The 19,649-nt window shown below is 39.3% G+C and overlaps 1 protein-coding gene across 3 annotated transcripts; it reads left to right on the top strand.

Moving 5' to 3' along the window:
- Nucleotides 1-2,368: 2,368 nt before the first annotated feature.
- PIGA (phosphatidylinositol glycan anchor biosynthesis class A) lies at nucleotides 2,369-17,182 on the top strand. Of its 3 annotated transcripts, none has more exons than XM_008540313.2 (6): nucleotides 2,369-2,923; nucleotides 4,881-5,652; nucleotides 10,060-10,192; nucleotides 10,964-11,096; nucleotides 11,251-11,457; nucleotides 14,805-17,182. In XM_008540313.2, exons 2-6 carry the CDS (start codon nucleotides 4,938-4,940, stop codon nucleotides 15,069-15,071), a joined length of 1,455 nt encoding a protein of 484 aa, XP_008538535.1. In that variant the 5' UTR covers nucleotides 2,369-2,923; nucleotides 4,881-4,937; the 3' UTR covers nucleotides 15,072-17,182. The 3 variants fall into 3 exon arrangements, with proteins under 3 accessions (XP_008538535.1, XP_070459842.1, XP_070459839.1); XM_070603738.1 differs by having other exon boundaries at nucleotides 2,920-3,673; XM_070603741.1 differs by lacking the exon at nucleotides 4,881-5,652 and having other exon boundaries at nucleotides 2,831-2,923.
- Nucleotides 17,183-19,649: the final 2,467 nt, after the last annotated feature.

Raw genomic sequence — 19,649 nt, 5'->3', positions numbered from 1 at the left:
ATGCTTTAAGTCTGTCTTGGTTCCTTGGGAGTAAAGCTCATACCAGATTTTCCCTGCCTTGTGCTTGTACATAGATAGCAGGTTCTCAATACAACTGTGTTGCCTTTCTACTCCAAGATTATTCATGGGAGCTAATTTACATATGAATTTGCAAAGAGTTGAATTTCAAGGGAAGGTGATATCCACGTTTATTTTACACGTTCTCCATTTATAGGACATTCTACACTACAACTGGTACTGATTGCCCTCATATTTTATTAACTGTGATCAGAATACAGTGCATGTAAGTATTTTAGTCTAATTCTAGTGGTTTCTAAGAAAATTCTCTAATGGCATACCTTGATTCCATACATTTAGGCAGAACACTATGATTAGAATTATCCCCAGATTTATAGCTTAATCCTGCTGCTACAACTTTCTTTTGACTTTTAGAAAATAGCCTTACCTAGAGACCTTTGCTTAAGGTTTAATTGATTATAAATGGAGTCTTGTATCCATGTGAAATTAAGAGCCATGTGCAGAATCTTGATTTATTTGTCTTTTAATACTCAGTGCCTAGGTCTAAGACTGGAGCATGTTCAATGTTTTCAGACTTTGTTGGAACCTATAGACTTTGTTAGAACAACCTGCAGTTTTCTCAACCCCCTCCCCCACAGAGACTCAGCAACAGTGTGCCTTTATTAATATCTATTTATAAAGGTCAGCCTATTCTACAGTATTTAAAACACAAAGAACCTTTCAAGAAGAGGGGATTGTTTTTTACTATTGGTATATATAAAGCTATTTATAAAAGTTAGGAAAAATAAAAAGCTTTTAAAACATAGGGACTATGTTTAATATTCCTTGAATTCCCCACAAAGCCTTTTACAGAGTAGTCACTCAGTAAATGCTTGATGACAATGATAGAAAATATTTGTTCTGTTTTGAAAAAAAGATCACAACTCCTTTGAAGGAGTATTGGCATCAGGATCTTAGAAGATTCATGGTAGAATTTCAAATGTGTATTGTGATCAGAACTATGGCAGTGGCAAACCAAGGGCTCAATAAATCAGGCATAAATCTCATTTATACTTTCCAGGATTTCTACCCACACTCTTCATCTTAAAACCTATTGCAAAAATGAAAAGGAGACAAAAGCTATGCAGTACCATCTGGTAGTGTTCGTGTTATCTGTGGAACCAACTGCAAATTATTAATCTTGAATAAGTATCCTTGAGTCTTCATCACATTTATCCTCTGATGTTCAATACCAACACAGGGCGGAGAACCTATTCTATCTTGAGCCTTACTCAAAGTTAACTCATTATATACTTCAAATCCTACGACCCAAAATGCCCTTTGAATTATACCATTGCGCTGTAGTTTTTATAAGGTACATTCCATGAAATATTTTCAATACATTTTATTGGGTATGTAATATGTGTCATGGATTTGCTGGAATTGAATAAAGAAATTCATTAATACAACTAAAACTTATTCAATGTCTATTACCAGGACAGACCCTGCCTTAGTTTACTATCTCGCTGGGAAGGCAGACACTTAACAAGCAAATACAATTGCCGGTTTTCAGAAAGAAGTCCACGTGAGACCCCCAACAAGACACAAGTCTTCAAGGATCAGTTTGAGAATGAAGGGGAATGGCAGCCAGACAAACAACTTGCAAATCACTGATAAATGCTATACCAGTATATAGCCAAAGTACTATCAAAATACAAAAGAGGGAGGATTTAATTCTCTGTGGAGGCTTGGGGAGGGCATCAGAAAGGAGCTGAAATCTTCAGGGATGAATAGGCTTTCTACAGGCTTAAAAGGGGTGCTGGCGATGGTGCTCAGGAAGGCATTTGCTCTCGAAAGTGTATGCATGGCAGGGCTGGGGAACTCCAAGTATCAAGTGTGAGGGGTGGATGACCATCAGACCACTCCCACTGATTTATTAGCCTCTCGGCCAAGCACCACCATAGCCACATAGCCATTGAACCAGTTTGAGTGGGAGCTGATATTTCAGTCCAGACCTGAGATTTTTTTTCTCCGGAGTGTAGGGTTGCCAGATAAAATACAAAATGCCCAGTTAAATTTGAATTTAAGGTAAACGACGAATATTTTTTTAGTAACGTCTCCAATATTTGGGACATATATATATATATATATATAAATTATTTGTTTACCTGAAATTCAATTTTTTAAAAAATTTGATTTGATTTCACTTTTTATTTTGTGTATTTTTATTTGCTGCATCAGGCAATCCTACCAGAGTTTAAGAACCAGCACGGTTCTGTTGTGGCACAGATAATCACAAACAAAACGCCACTATGACCCCGGCTTTCTGTAGCCTTCCTACCCAATCAAAAGCCAGAGAGACCAGGCTTCCAGAAGAGACGCTGTAACCAGGCAACCAAGGCGCGAAACCACCTGACAGTCCTCAGGCTCCTGGTTCAGAAGTGCGGTGCATCCTGGGAGTGAGTTTTCTAAGTTCGGATTCGCCTCCAAAGGCCACCAGACTACAACTCCCAGCAGCGCTAAAGGGTCGCTGCGAGGCACGCTGGGAATTCTGGCCTTACCCTGCAGAAGGGTTCTAGAGGGCTGCTTATGTAACAAGAGACCAGGGCCAATTTTGAGATTCGCGACATTAGGAATTCACATAAAAGGTTAAACCTATGATTACCGCTTCCAATACAGGGAAAACAACTCTTGGGGAACATCATGGAAACACGTGCATGCGCACACTGACGTTACCGCCCGCGCTGGAAGGGTGGGGACTGAGCGACGCTCCCTGCACGTGACACAAGCGCCTCTTTGTGATTGGCTGCCTTGGGGGGCGCGGCGCTCGGGCGCGGACGCCTCGGATTGGTGTTTCTGGGCAGCGGGGTGGGACTATGGTTGCAGCCGCGGGAGGTCCGGACACTGGCGGCCATGGAACTTGCCGGTAAGTGCGCGTCTGACCTCCCTGCGCGGGCACTCTCGACCGCTTCCGGATGGGACTGGGCTGCTCCCATGGGAGCGGGGCTGGCGGTGGAGGGGGCGAAGCCTCCCACGCTTGAGGCTCGGAAGTCGAGGTCGAAGGTCTCCAGAGTCGAGTGGGGCTGAGGGTTCGCTGGGGCGGCTGTGCTGGAGCCGGTTCCGCAGAACTGAGGCGGGCGGGGCGGAGGCTCTGGGACCCCGGTCTCGGGCTCCTGTTGGCTCTCGGGCTATTTTTCTCGCTTTGGGCCCGGCGAGATGCCGCCAGACTCCGGCAGGTTCGCTGTCTGAGCGGGGTCGCCCCTTCCTTGGCCCTGGCGCTCCCCAGCGACCTCTCAGTGAGTGAAGGCGGGGCAGTGTCCAGGAGGTGGATGAAAGCACCGTCTTCTTGACCCCTCGCCCCCGCCGGGTCTCCCTAAGGCTTCTCTGGAGCCTCTGCTGCTGTGACTGCCCAGGGACTCGCTGGCGATTGTCGAGAATTTTATGGCCATCTGGCGTTTGCCGCTTAAGTGGCTGTCTGGGGACCTTGGACAAATCGCTCAACTTGCCTGGCTTCTCATTTGCAAAATAAGAGAGGTGTTTAGTAGATTTCCAAGCCTCTCTTCAGCTTTAAAATCCAAGAGTCTGTGATTGTGCTGTTTGTTGAGCTTTTACTCCCTAAAGATGTTGGGCGTGATAACCTGATGGAAGTAGGTGGACTCCTCACAGAACATTGCAGGTTAATGACAAAACTTTAAATGATTTCGTTTGGTTCTTTACTCACTGTTTGGTTATCATTCGTGTTTTTAAGTTGAATGGAACTGGAAACCTGGGTGAGAAAATGTTAGTGAAGGCACTTAAAAGTCGAAACTTGGAGAATCTCAATTTTTGGTGATATTGAATCTTAATTAGTAAATTCAGGTCAACGAACACTTATTGAGTATTTCTGAGAATATATTTAAAATATAGATGAGTTTGTTGGAGAGAATCGATAGTTAAGACTTTGCATATGCAGTTAATTTGCCTTTTCTGAGTTTGCAGGTGAGATCAGAAACTCAGACCTTTAGGATGGCTTCCCATTGTAAGGCAAGTTTCTAGGGGCGAGGAAATCTCATTTGTAAAGCTGAGGAAGACTGATTAGCTTTCCAAGACTCTCTTTAGCTTTAAAAGTCTAAGAATCTGTAATAGTACTGAATATTGAGTGGGCATTTTTGCTGATAAGGAGCTAGGGGACCCCTGAGAGAAACATTTCCTACCTTAGATGTGGAAAATGGCCCCACATCCAGCCCATCTCTTCTTTAGTCTTTGTCTTCAAGCTCCAAACTGAAAGGGGGGACACTCATGGAGGAAAGGCCTACATAACTGAAGGCAAGGTTAAGAAAATGAAGGGAACAGTTTGATCATCTCCTTCCTTGAATAAGGAGGGAGAAAATGTGGATGTCTGCAGCATGTGCTACAGGTGACACTTGACAAAACTGCTCTCAAAAAGACAGTTCTAGCTCCAGGTATATTTTAGGGTAACCACAAAATTAATACTGGCAGAACTTTATGAGATGCATTGAATCTGTGGCTAAGCTCTACAGTGGGGTTGGCAGACTTTTTCTGTAAAGAGCCATATATTTAATTATTGGGATGAACTGGTTTGTTAGCATGGCAAATTATTACATACTGTGGTGTAACAAGCTTATTTTTTAAAAGTGTGTGTAGCAGTATTTTTAAAGCAAAATTAAGATCTAAGGACGTTGTGGAATCTAGTTTTGTTGTGTGGCACAGTAAATGCTAAGAAAGTAAATGTCAAATGAGTAAATTCATTACATACTTTGTTTTATTTCTAGGGGAAAAGCTAGCAAATTTACATTAACATTAGAACAGTATTTGTATCTGGACTTGGACTATGGAATGTATTTTGTCTCTGAGCTGAGATCCCGTTTTACTCTCTTTTTCAGGTACTAGACGACACATAACTGGGTTGCTCTAAGGACTAATGCCTAAACCATCTCAGCATGGCCTATAGAGGAGATGGGCCTGGCCAGCCTCTCTCAGCTGCGCTCTCCCGTGTTAGCCCTGGAAGTCATTCCACATATAGAACCCATACCCATAATATATGCATGGTGTCGGACTTTTTCTACCCAAATATGGGAGGTGTGGAAAGCCACATTTACCAGCTCTCTCAGTGCCTGATTGAAAGAGGGCACAAAGTCATAATTGTCACCCATGCTTATGGAAATCGAAAAGGCATCCGTTACCTCACTAATGGCCTCAAAGTCTATTACTTGCCTCTGAAAGTCATGTACAACCAATCTACAGCCACGACCCTCTTTCACAGTCTGCCATTGCTCAGGTACATATTTGTTCGGGAGAGAGTCACGATAATCCATTCACATAGTTCTTTTTCTGCCATGGCCCATGATGCCCTCTTCCACGCCAAGACAATGGGGCTCCAGACAGTCTTCACGGACCATTCCCTTTTTGGATTTGCTGATGTCAGCTCGGTGCTTACAAACAAGCTTCTAACTGTGTCTCTTTGTGACACAAACCACATAATTTGTGTCTCTTATACTAGTAAGGAAAACACTGTGCTAAGAGCAGCACTGAATCCTGAAATAGTGTCCGTCATTCCTAATGCGGTAGATCCTACTGACTTCACTCCAGACCCATTTAGAAGGCATGATAGTGTAATAACTATTGTTGTTGTCAGCAGACTTGTTTACAGAAAAGGTAATGAAATGATAGCTACAATTGCACTGCTCAGACTTTTCTTGTAGAAAGCTGTTGAATACTTGTATGTAATGATTGTTTGGCTTTTCATTTTGTTTCATGGTTTTATAATTACTTCTGCATTAAATAGCAAAGAAAGGTCTGACATTGTTTTATACTCCCAAAAAGAAGTTTTTGGAACAGTGGTAAATGTTGCCTCCCCAACCTTTGATGTCTTAATAGTAGTTAAAAATAAAAATAAAAACTTGATGCTGTTTAATGCATCAGGTCTTCTTAAAAGTTAAAACAGCCCTGTACATGTAGTAAGAAGTACAGTGCTGAGCCCCCCACATAGCCCTTTCTTTCTGATTGCAAAAGTAATGTCTTTTCATTCCAGATATTTTGAAAACTAAGAAAAGCCCAAAGGTGAAGACTAAAATCGGCTGTAACTGTGCTATTCAGGGATAACCCTAACGAATATTTTGATTTATGGCTTTCCTGTCTTTTTTATGCATATACTCAAAATCACTGAGCTTGTTCTCCATGTTACTGTTTTGTAGCTTGCTTGTTTCATTTAACCATAGATAAGACGTTAATAACATTGGCAGGTAAGTGATGAAGGAAGGGGGATTAGACGGCCCGGAGGCTGATCCTGGCTCTATCCCTTTGTGTAATCCGGGACAGGCTACTTAACATCTCTGAGTCTCAGTATTTTCATTTGTGTAATTTGGGCAACAGTGGAATATTGTGAGGGTTCTGTGATGATTCCTATGAGTTCCTTAGTCCAGTTTGTACTTGATAAGTGTCTGCCGTTATCAAGGAGGATTTTTGTTCTAGTGCCTCTGCAGCACGTAACAGACACCACGGTAGAATTTGTAGAGCCTCGTTTACTAAAAGTCTGAAACAGTCTGGGTATTCAAAGCATAAGTGGTCTACTGGGTGGGATTTGAAAACCTGTCCAGTAATCAAAATTGTCACCTGAAGTAGGAAATCATTTAAAAGATAATATATACGCCTCCTTAAATATATGAATTTAACTCAAAATATTATTACCATGCACTGAATTGCCAATAGTTTGTGGACCTGCAGGCTTAAGAGTACTGGTCCACTGATTTGAGCTGCATCATCTTTCTTACACAGTCACCTTCAAAAAGCATAACTTACAGTTGCTAATTTGGATTTCTTTTAAGCGGGATGAGAAACTAAAGGCGTATGAAGTAATGTGCGTCCGGATCTTTAATTTGTTTTTGATCTTATACAGTGGTTTAGGATACCCTCTAATCTGACAAGAGCTTTTTTTCTGTGACTTCCCTTTATTGAATTTTCCAAACTGTTCAGCTTAGTTTCATAGAAACTCATTTTGTCAGTTGATGTGCTGTTTAATTAAATTATCCAATACAATAACAAGTACGGCTGGCATCAAACAGATTTGTGGACAAATGCAGCAGATTCTTGGTAAGCATGGAGCTCAGTGGTGGGATTAGAAGTGTACCAGTGTAGTAGGGAGTGGCCTAAAATCCAGATGGGGGCCTTGGTCAGTATGGTTTATGTTTGGAATGGGGAGCTTTGGTTGATCCGGCAAGCCACTTAAGCGGAGATTGCTGCCTCTGAACTACGTTTTCTGGGGTGAAGGCAGTGACGTGCTTTTATTCTTTAATCAAGAAGATGTGAATGGATCAGCCTTCTGTATTCTGAATCCCTTTTGTGATATTGGTGATTGTTTGCCGTAACTTAGAAAATGCGCCTAATCTGTTTTTTAATCAAATATTTTACCTTTGTGAAATAGCTAGCTAAGAAAGAATATGATGCATGTATGGTGGAGGATCAGAGCAAAATTAACTATTTGTACAAAGATTAAGCCTGTTACCTTTACTAACTATGGTATTTTAACCAGCTGAGCTAACCACCAACAGTGAAGGTACAGCCTTTCCTTTTCTCAGTTAAATAACTGAACAAATATTTATTGATCCCTTTCTGTATGCCAGGCACCATGCAAAAAGTAACATTCTGAGAAGGAACGGCCACATCTGTAGCCCAAAAGTCAGTAGTACTAATGGTCCATTAATTATTAACAAATTAATTTCATTGGGAGGCATTCGTTTGGACCAGTATCAAAGGCCCTTGGGAATGTATTAAGTGGGAGAGAGGATAAATCAAATTCTTATTGCCCAGGTTTCCTGGCTGGCTTCCTCCCTCTTCTCTCGAGCCGATTTTCCTCTCAGTCAGGGTTTCACAGTGCTCCTGTGCTGGGGCAGGCACACCCCGCTTCTTGCTGTGGTGGTAATAATTACATTTATGTTCTGCAGTTGATAAAGCCTGTGCATGGTACAGTACCTCACTTCACCTTCCCAACAACTGTAGGGTAGATGTTATCTGCATGTAACAGACAAAGAAACTGAGTCTCAGAGAGGGTAAGTAACTCGCCCAGGTTACACAGTAAGTAACAGATGACAAACACAAGTTCAGCTCTTCTTGAGTTAAGGTCTCCCGTTCCTTCCACCCCCAGCCCAGCCGCCATTATCCTGGGTATAGATTCAGAGAGTCTTTAAAATATTGTTAGACTGAGCTTTAAAAGCAGTTCAAGTCAGGAATTTTCCTTGTCCATTTTGTGTAATATGGCAATTGAAAGTCTTTTTGTATGTTCTGTTGTGTTAGACTCTTCTTAGAGGCCCTGGAACATTTTTTATTGTGGGGGGAAAAAGCCCTTTATTTTTAGAATATAGATCATTGATAGTATTAATCAGTTCCATTTCTTATAAGATAGTTGTCAGGATTAAATGACATAATGCATTTAAAGTACCTTGCCTGACATAGCACTCGGTAAATGTTAGCTATTGTCAGCAATTATGATTATTACTCTATATGTGTTGTTTTTTTCATTTGAAGAATGGGTTCTTAACCTTTGTATTAAAGGAGAGAATGAGAAGGAGAGGGGAAAGAAAGGAAATGAACGGAAAGGATTATAGGCTAAATGTCAGAAGTCATTAGGCCACGTTCTGGTTTATCTAGAAATCCAAATGATAGATTTGGTAATAGACTTGAAACAATGATAGCTAAGATTTTAATGAGAAGCTTTCATAATTCAGAAAAGCCACGTGTGAACATATTTTTGCTAATCATATTTTGAAAATAATAGTTTACTTAATAAATCCTACTTTAGATTATTTAATAAAAATGACCCTATGTATATTATTTCCCCCACCATCTTTTTTATAATTGATCTGCCTATATTTAGGAAGATGGGTAGAAGTACAGTTCTTGTTTGTGTGTGTGTATGCATTTCTTTTCTTTTTTTTTTTTTAAAGATTGGCACCTGGGCTAGCTGTTGCCAATCTTTTTTTTTCTTTTTTTTTTCTGCTTTATCTCCCCAAACCCCCCCTGCACACAGTTGCACATCCTAGTTGCACGTTCTTCTAGCTGTGGGATGGGGGATGCCGCCTCAACGTGGCCTGATGAGCGGTGCCATGTCCGCGCCCAGGATCCGAACCCTGGGCCGCCGCAGCGGAGCATGTGAACTTAACCACTTGGCCACGGAGCCGGCCCCAGCATTTCTTAAATTAATAAACTTTAACTGGGTTATTTTACATTTACTTTTACTTTATATTATCTGAGGTTATATTTACATAGTATGAGAAAAGTGTTTCATTTAAAAAAAGAAAAAAGGAACCAAGATGCATCCCTTTGTCTGTGGACCATAATGATCTGGCAGTTGAGGTCCTGCTACCTTCATTTGCTCTCATTCAGGGGAAGTGGGCCACAGCAGGTTTGGATGGACTATGCTTTTAAATTTTGCTGATACCATAGTGTGTACTGCAAAATCCTCTGTACAAACTGCATTCTGAACAAAGTGGAGGCAGCACTTACACTTTGTGCTTAGCCCTTTCCTGTGGCATGAAGTCGAATCATAGACGGGTAGAATCTTAGAGCTGGAAGAGACCTTGGACTTTAGGTGCGTAGGTCTCTTCACTTTCTCCATCAGGAAACTTTCCCATGATCAAAGCACTTGCTTGTAAAAAGGCTGAGATGAGCCCTAGATCTCTGGTCAGCTCTGCTGTCCTGCTCTGTGGAAGACTTTAACTCAAATGTTAGGTATCTCAGATACCCTTTTTTAGAAGTAGGCGATACGTAAACAAGTGAATAACTTAAAGAACATTATGTTGAAATGAAACAGAATAGTCTACATATTGGATGTGTGGAAGGTAACAATGGATGTCAGTGTATATCTCTTCAAGAACTGCCACTTTGGGGGACTGCTGGCAGTTTGTGAACGAGTCCACCCTCCCAGGAAAGGTTTATGAGAATGAATTTGTTTACTTAACAAGGGCATAGCTAATACTTTTCAAAATGAGTGGATTCTCAATAGTTCTGATGAATTTTTTTGTTTAAATATTAATATCTCCAATCTTCAACTTTATTTTATATTTTCAGGGACCGATTTGCTTAGTGGTATAATACCTGAACTCTGTCGGAAATATCCAGATTTAAATTTCATAATTGGAGGAGAGGGACCAAAGAGAATCATTTTGGAGGAAGTACGAGAAAAATACCAGCTTCATGACAGGTATTGATGGATTCCATATTGTCTTGGGTGAGAAAACATCAATTACCTAACTTTGGTTTTGGCTTCATGCCTGTCTTAAGTGGGCTGCTGCTTCTACATGTACTTGATGTGAAAATGTAGAGCAAGGCCTTTTAAAAAAAATCCCTATAAAATGGGAACCCTAGGTAAAAAATTCACAATTTTATTTTTTCCGTTAGCTCAATATTGTTTGACTTTAGGGGGCAGTGATTGGAGGCACCCTAGAAAGCACCAAAAAAATAACCACTTTGACTGGAAATGTTTGCAGATTTTCAAGCCGTACTCAGTTGGGATTTAAATAGCATGGCCCAAGTCATGTAAATTCCTCTGCACATACAGATTCGAACATTTCTCTTCGTCAGGAACTTAGACTACATGCGAGGTGTGTGTGTGTGTGTGTGTGTGAAGCATCAATTTAAAAGGGGCATTTTTCTGTTTAGAAATGATAGTTTAACATTTACTCATCAAAGTATATTAATATTTTCATTAAATGCAAACTGATTTTGGAGAAGAGGAAATTTGATATGTGTGACAAAAACTAGAAATATGTTTAGCTATATGAGTTTTAACCAAATAGCTGTAAGACTGTTTCTTTTAGATTAGAATTTGGTGATATTAATCTTTTGAAGTGGAAAACATTAGAACCAATAAGAATCTTAAGTATAATATGAATAGCACATTTGGCTTATAAATTATATTTCTTTTATAGCATGATTTTCACTCCCCCCTTTCTTCTCTCATTTCTGCAATCAGAGTGCGTCTCTTGGGAGCCTTAGAACACAAGGATGTTAGAAATGTCTTAGTTCAAGGACATATTTTTCTTAACACTTCCCTTACTGAAGCATTCTGCATGGCAATTGTGGAAGCAGCCAGTTGTGGTTTACAGGTAAAAAGCTTTGAGGGCTTACATCGTTCGGGTTTCTGTACTTGTATTTTGGGAAATAATCAGACACATTCTGTAATAATTTTTTAAGTTGATTTGGCTTATTTTCCTGAGATATGAATTTTGATGGATAATGTCTTCTTTTTTTCTTTTTAAGGTTGTAAGTACCAGGGTTGGTGGAATTCCTGAAGTACTTCCAGAAAATCTTATTATTTTATGTGAACCTTCTGTAAAATCTTTGTGTGAGGGATTGGAAAAAGCTATTTCCCAAGTGAAGTCAGGAGCATTGCTGGCTCCAGAAGATATCCATGACATTGTAAAGACTTTCTACACCTGGAGGAATGTTGCGGAGAGAACTGAAAAAGTATGTCATATGCTAAGAAAAGGGCATTTGAAGATTGTGTGTGAATTCTTCCTGGATGTTTAATGTACACATTTGCTTTGTCTTATATCGGTTTACCATTTCTATTCTGTTCCTTAAGTTTATGAAGTCTCTTCCAAATGAAAAGAAATGAACTGTATCACTTTGGGTATATGCTAGGCTAAGTTTCTAGTCACATCATTGCGTTTGACATCTGAAAATAACAGTAATGCAGTCTAGACTTTTCCTTAAATTGGACATAAGGAAGTTACTGGAAATTTTCTAGAAGTCACAACAATTAGAGGCAAAACTAATATTAAAATCCACTCTTAGACATTTTCTTGAATCTGTTTATAATTCTAAAGCATATCGGTCTATTAGAAAATATATGGTTTTATGTAGCCTATCACAGCAACTTTATAACTTGTAAATATTTAATTTAGGCTACTTCCTAAAACTCTTACATCACTTGCCAACTACTGCAGTTTTCTGCAGGAAAAGGATTTTTGCATCTTTTGGCTCATTGAGAACATAAGTTAGAATTAAAATACTCATGACAAATGTTGGAAATATGATCACAAATAAAAAGCAGCAAGAGAATTTCCAAAAGGACAAGTACAGGAAATAGATTAGTACCCTTAGATGGGAGAGTACAGTTGTGGGAAGTGCTTCCTGATTTCGAGTTAGGGACTTCATTTATTCTACCTGGTTTCATCCTTTAAGTACCTCTCATTACTTCGTCTGCCTCATGCCTCTTCTCACCACATAACAAGCTGGATGGAAACACTCTGCTTCTTAGTCTATAGAAATTGTGAATCAGAAAGACAGTCCCTTGGGAACATGGGGCAGCTAGTAGTTTAGACTAGTGCTTTATATTGTCATTGTATTCAGTGGAACAGCAAGTTTCTAGCCGGAAGTAGAGAGCAAGATGGAGCTGAGTAAGCAGAATAGCTCTTTACTGTAAGGCTTTCCTCTTGGGTTTAAATTGTAAATTCCTGTATGTAAGATGAACCCATATGTGAATATAAGTGCAAAACAACCTCTTATCTCTAAAAATTGTCATATCCATTTGATACTTGAGTTAACAATCAAACAGTTTTGACTGAAATATCTCTGAGACACTCTCACGTAGAAGTTTTACAGTATCTCCACTCATAGGAAATAACTACTTTCTTTGTTTTCCTTTGGAAGTTGAAATGTAGCATTGATTACCTGCTGGGAGTGCCTGTCAGAATCGCCCACGTAGCCTTTTCAGGATCTCTTCATTTCATCTTCCTGTCCCCCTGCCTGCCCAGCCCACGTTCTTTTTTTTTTTAAGATTTTATTTTTCCTTTTTCTCCCCAAAGCCCCCCAGTACATAGTTGTGTATTTTTAGTTGTGGATCCTTCTAGTTGTGCCATGTGGGATGCTGCCTCAGCATGGCTTGACAAGCGGTGCCACATCTGCGCCCAGGATCCCTTCCGGTGAAACCCTGGGCTGCCAAAGTGGAATGCGCGAACTTAACCACTCGGCCACGGGGCCGGCCCCACACTCCTCAGATTCTAACATGACCCTTTCGGAGCAGAGGTGGCATTTGGGAATGGTTGGCAGGAATATTTGGTTGGATGGGCTTTTTCAGTGATACTGACCCCACTCTCTACCCTGGTTGAGAACCACAGCTCTGTAAGTTGTGACTTCACCCTCTTGATCAACATTGTGTAAGCCTCAGAAGTCTGAGCTACTGTACATGGAAGTTCAGGGGCAGAGACCTATGGTGACCCTTTATCGGCATATGTTAAAAGAGCTAATTAGGATTTTTTTTTTAAAGATTTTATTTTTTCCTCTTTGTCCCCAGCCCCTGGTACATAGTTGTATATTCTTCGTTGTGGGTCCTTCTACTTGTGGCATGTGGGATGCTGCCTCAGCGTGGTTTGATGAGCAGTTCCATGTCTGCGCCCAGGATTTGAACCAACGAAACACTGGGCCGCCTGCAGTGGAGCGCGCGAACTTAACCACTCGGCCACGGGGCCAGCCCCAATTTAGGATTTTTTTAAACTACAAATTTTCTTTTAGTTATGCTTAATAGTAAGCATATTTAGTACATGTGAATTTTTTTCTATTTTATACACTAAAGTGATTTATAGTATACATTCAGGAAAAAGTTAAACCTTGTCTATAATGGATTGTCATCCCTCTTATTCTCTTCTTAGTAGTAAATTATTATTTTGTCACTTCAGCTCATAAATGAATTCACCTAGAAGTAAAGGTGGCCACACAGGTCAGCTTATAGTTGCTCTTTTCATTCTACCTGTTTCACACAGGACGTTTTGATCCTTTTCAATTCCTCCTTCTTTGTTTAACTATAATATTTAGAAAATTGATCAAGAAATTAAATCAGAGTTCATGCTGGAAACATACATATTCAGTTACAAACTGCCAGTGTCGGCATAATTCTCAACATAATCCTGATTAAAATGTATTCCAAATGTCCTCAGGGTAGAAGAGCTAGATGAAACCATCCTGTACCTTTCAAAGACCATTGGCCTGTAGAACTTGCACTGCGTGTCATAACTTTGAGTTCAAAAGGAGATGGTTTACAGGTCTGATACGTGAGAATGAGCACAAGTAGTGCTCAAATGCAATTAAAAACATTAATGCTGTCCTGTTTTATGTGTTCAAAATCAGCATGTTTAAAAGATGTTTATTTTTTAATATTTCAGAGTTAAGCCACCTAGTATCATTCTCAGCAATAAACTGTTTTGTTTGCCATTGTTTGACCTGTACCATCTACTAAAATTCTCCCCATCTCTTTCCTCTCTTTTTGTTTGAAATCCATGAAATATTTCTGTATATTCTCACCATCTGTCCTCAGCAGCACGAAAGAAGAGCCTCTGTACCCAGAAGCATACTAGGTTGTAACTCTGATTGTGGTTGCTGTCTGCCAGATAGTGGTGAGAGCTTCTCAGCTGAGTCAAGGAATCTTAGAAGGCCAGTCTTGCTTCAAAGAGTCACTGCTGAATTAAATATGGCCTCGACAGGGTTGACCCAAAAAGTAGCTCCAGCTTCTCAGAACTTTGGAATTCTCATAGTTGGTTAAAATCGATGGTGATCTCCTAGCGGACAGGAGCCATGACGTATGTGTCTTTGTACTACATGGTGTCTAGCCCAGTATTTTGTCCAGAATAAGGACTCCATAAGTGTTGAATCAAATGGCAATAATTACTGTAATTAATTTATCACATCATTACTGTAACAACAACAATGAAATGTAAGTGACTTTTGTTTCTTCTGTTTACATCTGTAACATTTCTGGTCCATGCAGATTATTTATTGTGGGTCAGAGTGCTCATTCTTGGCCTCTCTCCTGCCAGGTATATGACCGCGTGGCAGAAGAAGCTGTGTTACCAATGGACAAACGACTGGACAGACTCATCTCTCACTGTGGCCCAGTAACAGGCTACATTTTTGCTTTGTTGGCTGTATTCAACTTTCTCTTTCTCATTTTCCTGAGATGGATGACTCCAGATTCTGTCATCGATGTTGCAATAGATGCCACAGGGCCAAAGAGTGCCTGGACTTATCAACACCCTTACAGTAAAAAAGGGAGAAACAGTAATGAGATGTCTAAAACCAGGTAGAAGAAAGCCTGGATTGTAAGATTTTAAACATTTGTAATAGTTCTATTAAGACTATTAAAAATAACTTTGCTTTTTTTTTCTTTTTTTAAGAGTTAATTTAGTAAGTTATGCTACCTCTATAGCATTCAATGTTTTATTTTGAGGAAAGATAAAAACTTATGCAATTCCTGAGTGTAGAAACTCCTTGCACTTATTTAAAATTTAGGAGAGAACATTTAAGCCACTCAGGTATGAAATTTTTCAGACTACTGAAATCCCTCTAGCAGAGATGTTTTAACATTATATTTTGGGAGCTTTGGGTGCTGAAGGGCCAAACGTTTTCTGGGCATTTTTTGGCCAGAAACATTTAAAATTTAAACATTTAAAATTTGGTTTTAAATGTTCTACCATTAATTAGACATTCACCAGATGTTTACAAGTTTTCTTTAGGAAAGTACAACTACTATGTAAACTATTTTAAGTCACGTTCATACAGATTTATTAGACATTTAAGTCATGTTCTTAAACATTTATTGGGTATACTCAGTAAGTGTTACATATAATCAGCAGGTTCCTTGAGTAAAGTGGTCCGTCAGTTACCAGTATGTTTTAAGCACCTGCTATGTGTAGAACATTGAACTAGATCCTTCCTACCGTTAAGGACCAGGGGCACATTCACTCTTTATCACTCAAATGGTTCACTTCATTGTAGTGACAGTTGACATAAAATAGTAAAATATCCAACATGCCAAAAATGCTCATGCTTTTAATGCCAGGAAAAAGTTGCCGGCGTATTCCGAGTACTTCCTTGATCCTGTTGTATGCATTCTCCTAGGTAGAGCCTTCATCTTCAGTTGTGTTTATGAAAATACATTTTTCTTTTGAAATACTAGGGACCGATATCACTGTTGATGATAGTGCAGAGAAGCCCTCCACGTCTTTCAGTGCATAGTGTAGTCCTCTGTAAATGCCTTCGTGTTTTCTGAGCAGGATGTATGAGGTGTGCCATCTCAAAATCAGCTGCTACCCTGTACCTTTGATAGAAGTCACTTCCCTTCCCCTGTGGCCTAGCTAATGTCTGATAAGTATTGTCAGTGTGCAAAAGTCTTTAACTCAGAAATGTTTTATTTATAGCACCTGAGTCTGAACATTTTAGGGACACAGTCTCTGTGGATGGATGTTGTTAACTGTAATTGTTGTTGCCCAGAGCCATGGGTTTTTAAACCCCACTTAGCCACATGGTGTGTCTTACTAATTCTTTGAACTCCTTAGAATAAGTTTTTGTGATAAAGGACTGTGAAATCGAAAGAATGAGGCACTTGTGGGTGCACTAGATAGATTCTGGCAGTATTGTGATTCTGTACAGGATTTTATTTTTAATGACAACGTTCACAAAACTTCTTTTTAAAAAGTATCTTAACATGGCTGTTGATGGTTGCCACTGATATATAAGAAATATATTTGTGTTTTGTACTAAAACACAAATGCAAGAGTGCAATTTTTAAAATCTAGAAGTTAGGGGTTCTTTTGTTAAAGAAAAATGGACTGACCCAAACCATTAAATCTTATTGGAATTTTTATGCATAGAAACTGACTTATTTAAATATGAAATAAACAGTGCCAATATTCATGATGAAGTGAGAAACTAACATTTGGTTTTATTTATTCTATTCAGCAATTATTCAACAGTTTTTAAAGGAATACTACTGTTTTTTTCCTATATTTTTGTTTCTTAGCATTTTTTCAGAATTGTCATTTAATTATTAAATTGTCATTATTTCAGATGGAAATAGGATTTAAAGTTCTTCTTGCATGTAAAATATGTAATTTACAAATTTAAATTATTTTCCTTTTTTAACAAATAGAAGTAAATTTGCTTGTTCTAGTAAATCTTAATTTTCAGGCTTCCTGGATACCTTAATCGTAACCCTCAGTGTTGCACTGGTCAATATGTGGAAACATATTGTTCTACCCTGCTACTTAAATTTATTTGAAAGTGAACTTGCAGTGATGAAGAATTTATGAAAAAGATACTGTATTTCTTTTGCTGTTACAAAAAGTAGCACATGTAAAACTAATTTATGAAAACGTGCTACATGTCCCAAATAAAGACCAAAATGACATTTTGACAATTTTCTGAGTTTGTCTTGTTTTATGAACAGAAAATTATTTACTGGTTGAACAGCACTCCCCCTAACCCCCTCCCTTGCGTGCTATCTTTTTCAGGGCAATTTGAGGTGTTGCTTGGTCTGTTAGTAAAACAGGAAATATCATTCAGATGATGAATTACTCTATCTTTTCTTTCTAGAATGCATTCTCTTTTACTCATGGACTAGCAAGTTCAATTGTGCTTTTGTTTCCTGATCCAAATAAGGCCTTGTTTTTCACTGCACTAGTTGCCTCATGAGACAAGTGAATGCATCTATAAACTATTGTGTATGTGAACTATAAATTATACTTTATGTCTTGCAAGCTGTTGTAAAAGAAATTTGAATTTTGACTTTATTTACAGAAGCCCAGCTTCTCCCACCCCTTTTGTTGGAAGCGGTGGAAATCAGTCCACCTACATTGGTATGTTCTGATTTATCTTACACCAAAACTTATTTTTGGCAAAGTCAGGGGGTATCATAGGTCTGTGTTTACTTTTGTGTAGAATTTTTAAAGTCCTCTTTATCCTTCTCTGCGTTCCCAAAAGAATCTGACTAGATGTAAAATTATATCATCCTGTGACTGGATTTTTTTAGATGAAATTCTGAAAACTAAAGTTCTATACAGAATTTGATTTATAGTCACTTTGAGGAGTTGATTTTCCTTTATCCTGTATCATTTGTATTTGGCGATGGCTCAGTAGTTCTCCACTGGATGTGGAGAGGGGGTGCAAAGAGGGTGGTGATTTTGCCTCTTGGGGGACATCTAGCAATGTCTGGACACATTTCTGGTTGTTACAGCTGGATAAGAGTAGGGCATTGGCATTGAGTAGGGAGAGGTCAAGGATGCTGCTAAATATCCTACACTGCTTTTGGACAGCCCCCCACAACAAGGAATTCTCTGGCCCAGCATGTCAGTAGTGCTGAGGCTGAGAAACCCTGGTGCTGTATGTAGATTATTTCATCTCCTGTAAAAGATATCTTAAGTGAGCTTACTTCAGTAGCTTTTTACACCCATCTCAAAGGTAACGTTCAAATGCAGTAACAGCGGTCTCTCAGAAATAGTATCTCGGGGGCTGGCCCCGTGGCCGAGTAGTTAAGTTCGCATGCTCCGCTTTGGTGGCCCATGGTTCGGATCCTGGGTGTGGATATGGCACCGTTCGTCAGGCCATGCTGAGGCGTCGACCCATATAGCACAACCAGAGGCACTCACAACTAGAATATACAGCTATGTACTGGGGCCTTTGGGGAGAAGAAAAAAAAAGATTGGCAACAGATGTTAGCACAGGTGCCAATCTTTAAAAAAAAAAAGAAATAGTATCTCAACCTTAAAAAAGTGAAGCTTCTCATGGCCAACTTTTCTGGTATGTAAAACAGAAAGGACAGCTGTGTTTTAAGTGACAATTAAGGCCAAAACAAGATTGAATAATACAGTATACGTCAATGAGCTGACATGAGTAAATGATCGCCTTCTTAGAGTACAGTTGAAGAAAGAGACATGAAAAGAGCTAAAATACTTGTGTTCATCCATGTATTTTTGTACATTGGCACTCTAGCAGGTAATCTGAGCTTGGTAAAGTGAATCCTATATGTTAATATCTGTTCTTGAGAATGGAGACAACACAAGATCCTTATGGTGCTGTGATCCACTGAAACGATGCACTGTATATTCTCGTGCATCAGCCTTTTAACAGAGTACAAGGAAACAGTTCTTATATAGGTAGTCATTGTAATGCCAGAGTGCTGGGAGAAGCTCCCATATGTTTGCATAAAGTATTTGTTAAATAAGTTTATTTAGTCTGCTCTTATAATTTTATTTTGGCTTGTCTTTTCCGATAGGTTATAGAAATTTAGGAAAACTAACATAGCCAAGAATGAAAGAGGAGACCTAAGTTTTCCTCACCCAAGTTTTCTGGGTGAAGAAAATTTAAAATAAATCAACTTCACTTGTATTGGCCAGCTGATGCATGTTGAACAGTTAGGGCTATAAGTGAGTATTTTCCGATGAGAAAGGTATTAATTCATAGAATCTTTGGATACTTCACCCAGAACCTAGGGTATTTTCTTCATCCATTTCATTATAAGTCTTCTATGATCAAGGATAGCCCACATTTTCCAGAAAGAGGTACCATCTTTACTGACAGTGGAAATGGAAAGGGAATGATCAGGAGCTTTACTAGGGGACCTTGTCACTGATGAAACTATTACAGCTAGTGGTCTCATGCTTCCAGTCTGACACTTCCACTTGGAGAGGCATCTAAGATGGGCCTTTTATTAAATACTGCCTTAGAGTGAGTAAATGGTCTTTTTTAATGGTTATATTCTCGATATGGGCTTTGTCTCCCATAAACCTCAGAATGAAGAGAAAATGAAATGTTCCAGGAGCTAGCACTTCACACCAAGAGCATAGGTTGTATTTGGACTTCTTTGAACTTCAAACAACTTGCTTTGT

This window comes from Equus przewalskii, chromosome X (assembly GCF_037783145.1).
Source record: "Equus przewalskii isolate Varuska chromosome X, EquPr2, whole genome shotgun sequence".
In the NCBI taxonomy this organism is placed as follows: Eukaryota; Metazoa; Chordata; class Mammalia; order Perissodactyla; family Equidae; genus Equus; species Equus przewalskii.
The sequence above is the reverse complement of the archived record's forward strand: the minus strand, read 5'-3'. Positions and strand labels throughout refer to the sequence as shown.

Excerpts from the sequence above, each read along its gene's own strand:
- PIGA (XM_008540313.2), top strand. The coding sequence starts at position 4,938 with ATGGCCTATAGAGGAGATGGGCCTGGCCAGCCTCTCTCAGCTGCGCTC. Across the intron at positions 5,653-10,059 it reads CAGACTTGTTTACAGAAAAG|GGACCGATTTGCTTAGTGGT; the intron begins GTAATGAAATGA and ends TTATATTTTCAG. Across the intron at positions 11,458-14,804 it reads TTGCGGAGAGAACTGAAAAA|GTATATGACCGCGTGGCAGA; the intron begins GTATGTCATATG and ends CTCTCCTGCCAG.